This window comes from Oncorhynchus clarkii, chromosome 1 (genome assembly GCF_045791955.1).
Source record: "Oncorhynchus clarkii lewisi isolate Uvic-CL-2024 chromosome 1, UVic_Ocla_1.0, whole genome shotgun sequence".
In the NCBI taxonomy this organism is placed as follows: Eukaryota; Metazoa; Chordata; class Actinopteri; order Salmoniformes; family Salmonidae; genus Oncorhynchus; species Oncorhynchus clarkii.
In genome coordinates, this window is record NC_092147.1 from 12,543,874 (window position 1) to 12,550,654 (window position 6,781).

General features: G+C 41.6%; 1 protein-coding gene across 1 annotated transcript; it reads left to right on the top strand.

Moving 5' to 3' along the window:
* Nucleotides 1-1,701: 1,701 nt before the first annotated feature.
* On the top strand, nucleotides 1,702-6,781 carry LOC139423586 (T-cell acute lymphocytic leukemia protein 1 homolog). The gene is made up of 4 exons (XM_071175206.1): nucleotides 1,702-1,792; nucleotides 3,613-4,283; nucleotides 4,669-4,766; nucleotides 5,200-6,781. The coding sequence occupies exons 2-4, from the start codon at nucleotides 3,766-3,768 to the stop codon at nucleotides 5,652-5,654; spliced, it is 1,071 nt and encodes a 356-aa protein (XP_071031307.1). The 5' UTR covers nucleotides 1,702-1,792; nucleotides 3,613-3,765; the 3' UTR covers nucleotides 5,655-6,781.

A 6,781-nucleotide genomic window follows, 5' to 3' on the forward strand; every position in this document is an offset into this window, starting at 1 on the left:
GTGCACGTAGAAGGGCCAGGGGCCAGAGACAGAATGTGAGAGATTCCAGGCAGGTGGGTAGAAGGCATAAGACATTGACATTGGGCTCTGGATAGGTAGGGGGCTAGGTGGTGGTCGCCCATCCGCCCAGGCCATCCTCTAGTGGGACTGTCAGTCAGGTTGGGACTCGTTGTGGAAGTCAAAAGGTCACCAGGTGCACGAGGCGGCCTCCCCCAAGGCGGGGGGGGGGGCACTCAGAGTCCGAGCAGGGGCGGCCGGACTCAGGGGCTGGGGGCAGTACTCAGGCTGTAAAGGTTGGGTTGGGGACTTAGTCTCTGAGTGGATTAAAGCAGGTGGGTCACCAGGTGCACAGAGCTTGTTTCAGGTTACCAGGTGCACATGGACACCTCCATCAAGGCGGGGGGGGAACTCCGAGTTCAAGCAGGGGTTTTTAGGTCACATTTCCAAGTAGCTATTGAAATTAGATACATTAAAAAACATAGAAAATTCATGTAAAATTGCATGAGATGAAAATGGACAAACTAAAGGGGGTGCAATGTGTAGGCCCGCTGAGTGTACATTCTGAACCTTGTTTGAAGTCAGTAGGTCACAACCAAAAAGCTATGTGTGTGTCTATGCCATCGGGTTAGCTAGAACCAGTTTTGAATGTTGTAAGAGTAATGGTTAAAGAGCTATTGAAATTTGAACATTTGAATTGTCACTATGTTGACGGTCCCTAGCTGCTGTTGGTGGACGTAAGGAAAACTACAGGCGAATGAATATCCAACCTGAATCTGTCTTTATCTCGTTAATGACTGCAACCCCTGCAAAATGAACAAAGCAAGATAAAGGCTTCTGATAATTTAGCTGATTTAGCCTATTATTTTTCTCTGTAGATCTATATGTTTATTTCATATAGACTATTTAGCTATAAGAATAGACTACATCATTGTAGAGCCAGCTAAATAATAATGATAACCATAATTGGCAAGGTAGGTTACCAGGTGTAAGCTATGCTGTTTCAATTGAGGTTTTTCATGCAAACCTCTCATGTGAATATTGAATATCTGGCCCAAGAGACACTTGTTAGAGATAATTGATTGACAGTGTTCTGGGTGTTGTCAAATGCATTAACTTAAGAGTTTGATCCAAATGACAGAGAATTCCTTAATTATCATTGTTGCACAATATAATATTATCAGAAATACATTCAGAAGACCAATGCTATTAATTGTACATGTCGCATTAATTTATTCAAATTCATTAATGATTTTAGCACACACTGTTTAGTTATTCTCCGTCATAAAAGGTTAAGATATTAGTCAAAACAAACACGGCCTAATAGTATTTTTCTCAAGTCAACATCTTCACGGATATGATTTTAAATACGCCCCATTGCTCTATAATTAATTTTGGACTAAGCCTTGGAGCATTTTACAAGGCACATGGGATGTTTTCCTTTCAAATTTCCCGCTTAGCCTATATTTCAGTGCATATCCATTCTCAATAGGCCTATAAGACAACAACAAAAATGTCCTCCCATTTGCCCTCGATAAAACGTCAAATAATAATTAATAATTGTATAAATAATGGTTAAGGGGGCGCAACTGCGCGCCCTTATCTCTCGTCACCACATTGCACCGGTGTTCAGCTCGTTCCCCACACTAAGCGCCACACTGGACATGATGTGGAATTATATAAAACCTCACTTCCAGTTTCCACACAGTACGTCAGTGAATCTAAAACCTCAGACATGGACGACCCTCGACAAAATGGCTCCACACATACTCTTATCAACAACACTCCGGCTACGGTAAGGACAGCACACCCAAATAGGCATTATCAAGTCATATTTGTTGTTGGTATGGATTTGTGGATATGTTATCTGTAATGGAAATATAGAAAATTGTTTATCATTGTTCGTTCCTATTTCTGATTGAAAATGCAGGCCAATTTGTTTCTCGGTCAAGGGAAATACAGCAGTTTGCCTATCGATTTGGCGTTCACTTTATCTACCAATATAATAGGCTTCGATATTTTCCTTTTTTATTCGTTTAGCAACATATCCTCAGTCAATTTCCACTATCCACATACTTTGGGAAGGCTATAGGCTAAGAATAATTTGTGGACGATAATTTCATTATGATTTAGGTTACGGAGCATTAGCCTAATATATTCGTTATGTAGGCCCAGTCTAAATATGTTATTAATCTCTACATCTTTATAGGCTATTGTGAAACAGAAAAGGACCACTCTGTTTCTGTAAAAATGTGTGAAGCCAAGGTCTATCTACACAGTTTGGCTATGGAATGAAAAGGTTTTCGCCTCACATTTTGTGCACTCTAAAACCTGATTTAATTCGGTTCAAACGTACAAAACCATAAGTTAATAATGAATGATAGCCTAAAATAAACGACGCAAAAACGTACTCCATACCCTGTTATTGTCATTACCTTTTAAGCGCACGAGCCATAACCAAAACAATATTGGTTGTGAAAAACACTACACTTATTCCTTTAGCAGCATGGGAAGAAATAACATTTGCAGCATGGAAGAAATATATTTAATTTGAAACTAAGTTATGCTCAAGCAAAAAAGTAAGAATATATCAAATAAAATACATTCAAAAGAAAAAGACAATGAACGAAGAATTATGAGCTCAATTGAAAAATATGTGCTCAAGAGTGACAGCGGTTATCATTGCAACTTAATGAATATGAGTGTGGTATAGGCTGCTATATTATAACGATAATGATCCAGCGAAAGACAAAGGCTAATTATATTGATGTTTAATTTAGGGGATCCATGTATGTGAAATGTTGTCTATTTTATTTTGTCTAAGTCTATTGTCTGTAATAGACATTAAAAGGAAGCGTTATCTCTGCGTGGACATTTAAAAATATATACTTTTGTATTTTTTTTATTTAGACAATTGTCTAAAAATCCCAAATATATATATATATATATTTTTTTTTTAAATGTCCACGCAGAGATATCGCTTCCGTTTAACGGCGCGACGATTGTTGGGCAAATGCAACAATGTGGAAGAATGATTAGGACCCCTCCCTGTTAAAACCTGTGCGTTATCAGAATTGTTATCCACCCTGCCAGTTAATAGCAGCTTATAAGGTCAGGGTCACGTGAACGTGGAGTACCAGTTAGAACAAAGCCAGCTATGTTACATTCTCTATTTATCTTTTATGTACAGGCCAAATAGAACAACAATTGTTTTAAAAAGCAATACTATTCTCTAAAGTAGTAGCCATGTCATGTGATATGATAATTCCGATCTGATGGACTACAAGAGTGCATTCAAAATTGTTAATTGGTTTATAGCCTGTAATTGACAAGGGCAGCAGTAATGCAACAGTGTGCTCAAACAGTTAAACACGTTGATAGTATAGGCCTATGCACCCACCTCTAGACCAAGAGCAAATGAATGGATGCAGCTATCTGCCTGCTGAATTGGTTGATGAGGTGGCGTGCGCGGGATTGACAGTACTGGACCCGCAGTGTCGCGACCGCAGGAGTCTGCATTTTTGTATACTCATTAGAAAAATGAGTTTATTCATTAGAACATTTTTATATTCATAACATTAAAGCATAAGCATAAAAGCTATCTTGTTTTTGCAGGTGACATCAAGGATTAATATCGCCAGATGAGTGGGGTCTTTTCGATGCTCAACTCAGTCAATCTCGGATAAGCCTACCATTAAGCCTTTGCGTTTTTACTAGGCTATTTCATGCATTTTTACGCACGGTCGAATCTATCGAATAGCCGTTGAAATGATGGAAAAACGGAAACCAGAATTTAGGCATCTCAGTCCTATTGTCAATGGGTGCAAGTCCCCACAGCACGACAGCCTGACTACTTCCATAACAGGTCGTGTCAGTGGGGAGGGGGGCGAAGCTGTTAGCGAGACACAGGAAAACACGACTGCGGCGTCGGGGGACTCAGCTGAGAGGAAGCGCGTCCCCAGGGAGCACTGCAACGGGACTATCTTCATTAATGGCGTTTCCAAGGAAACGGCGTACCACAGCGAGCTAAAAAAGTTAGTACCGGTTATCGAATTGGCCAGGGGAGGAGGACCGGTGGATATAAAAGCTAGGGAGCAGACGGCAGACATTAACCACAAGGTACAGACCACGGAGCTGTGCAGACCGCAAATACCCCAGCCACTGGATTCCCGGGACCCGTTGTTGAGCGAAACTCGAATGGTGCAGTTGAGCCCGCTCGCCTTCCCTCTCCCTGCACGAGCGATGCTGTACAGTAACTTTGCTCAACCACTCGCCACAATGAACAGGTAAGGCATACTAACCGTTTGGAAATGTTTTTATGTCCAAATTATGTGCGTGGTCTTGAGATGTTTATGCTGTGGGTCAGCGCAATTATTGTTGGATATGTATTGGATTTATGTAGCCTAGGTCTATCCCAAGTTTAGGCCTGAAATGTGCATTCCGATTTAAATTGTTTTCATTATTATTATTGGCTATTAAATAATAGTAATAATAATAATGATTTGTGTTATTATAAATGCTTTGCGTTTTTCATTTCTTACTTTGCAAATGGAAATGCGTAGGCCTATATTAACTGTCATAGTTATGTCCAACAAAATCACCAGTATAAAAGTCTATAGATATATTAATGTGTGGTCTAATTCCACTTCTAATTCTAATTACTTTCTCTAGTGGCTATGGTGGCGAGACAGAACAGTATGGCATGTACCCCAGCCATAGGATCAAACGACGACCCGCGCCTTATGAGATTGAAATCAACGATGATAATGGTAAGAGTATTTTAGATTTTAATAATTATGTCTATCCACACTTCGCTCTGGATATTGCATCAAACTGTCAGGGTGCAAAGGGAGTTTCTGGACAATAGTCATTTTAAAGAGAAAAGCTGCAACAGGAATACAGAGAGACTGACAACTTGTAAAGTGCTGCATCAAGTCTAACTGTCATACCATTAAAGTGTGGTTTAACACAGAGAGCTGACATCTGGGTTGGTGGTCTTTAGACAGAAGGAAAGGGCATGTAGGGAATAGGGATGACAAACTCAGGTTCTGGAAGGCCACAGTGCAAGCTTTTGTTAAAGCCTAGCTCTAACACATCTGATTCAACTATACTGTACATACTGCTGGTGTATGCAGACAGTGTATTATCAAACATATCAGAATACCTACAGTATTTAACACCCTCTCCTCCTCCCCCTTTCAGGCTCACAGCCTAAAATTGTGCGGCGGATCTTCACCAACAGCCGCGAGCGTTGGCGCCAGCAGAACGTGAACGGCGCGTTCGCTGACCTCCGCCAGCTCATCCCTACCCACCCGCCCGATAAGAAGCTCTCCAAAAACGAGATCCTCCGACTGGCCATGAAGTACATCAACTTCCTGGCCAAGCTACTGGACGACCAGGAAGGTGTGGTGGGGGGCGGCAGTGGTGCTGAGGGGGCCTGGGCTCCCGAGGGCCATGAGGAGAGCCTGGTCCGGGAGGAGCTCCTCCAGGGCATGCTGTCATCCAGCAACTCCAGCTGCGGGAGTCTTCTGGGAGGGGATGGGAGTCCCGACAGCTACACCGAGGACCAGGACTCGTCTGTCGACTCTCGAACGCAAACCTCCAGGGTTCTCCATCCTCACTCTGGACTCCATATGGACGAACACAACCACAGATGACTCAGCATTTTCCCTATGTGGAGAAGAAAAGAGACAATGTGAGAAGCAGGAGGTTGGCGATTTGGAGCATTTTTCCACCTGGGTAGAGAGGGGTCAATAGGGTGTGTCGAATGGTGATGCATTTGTGTTGTGTACAGATTTGCTCTCTCTCTTCTTCCTGTTTCGCTCAATGGCTCTGTCTGTTATTGGCCAATCCAGAGGAGGGTGTGTTCTCTGGTGGAACATGTCCCAGCTGCTGTTGTAAGCAGGTGATGGATTTGGAAGTACAAACTAAGTTGAAAATGAAGAAAATATTTAAAAACAGTGAAGGTGTTTCTGGAAAAAGGCATGAAATTGCAAAATGATACCTTTTCTTGTCTAAGGTGAAAGTTTGTTTAGGTACACTGCTTGACTCTAAACAAGAATGAGAACTGTGTTCTTAAGTACTACAGACTACTAAATTTAAGTGACTTGTCTTCATTTTAGGGTCCGCTAAAGTTAATTTGAGTTCCTTTAGAACCTAACATTTGGGGTTTATCAAATAATAATGTCCAGACCTGAAGTCCAGAATTGGTTTTCTTGAAGATCACCTCATTAGTTGTTGGATGGCACAGTTAATCCCCAGCACAAATAGTTATTCAGTGAGATAACTGATAATAACCGATAATCGGTCAAGACAGAAAAAAAGTGAGATCTCAGTGTGGCTGTCAATGTTGAGAGAAGAACAAAATGTTTAAAAGTCTACTTGTTGATGTGATATTCACATAAACCACATGGTTGCAATATTTACCATACAAAATGTAATTGAGATAAGTACGACGCAAGTGCACACACACACACACCATTCGAAGTTCACACACACACACCATTCGAAGTTCACACACACACACCATTTGAAGTGCGCACACACACACACACACCATTCGAAGTTCACACACCATTCGAAGTTCACACACACACACCATAGAACTTTACACACACACACCATTCGAAGTGCACGCACACACACACACACCATTCGAAGTTCACACACACACCATTCGAAGTTCACACACACACACACACCATTCGAAGTTCACACACACACACACACCATTCAAAGTTCACACACACAAACACCATTCGAGTTAACTGAGAGCCAAAACAAA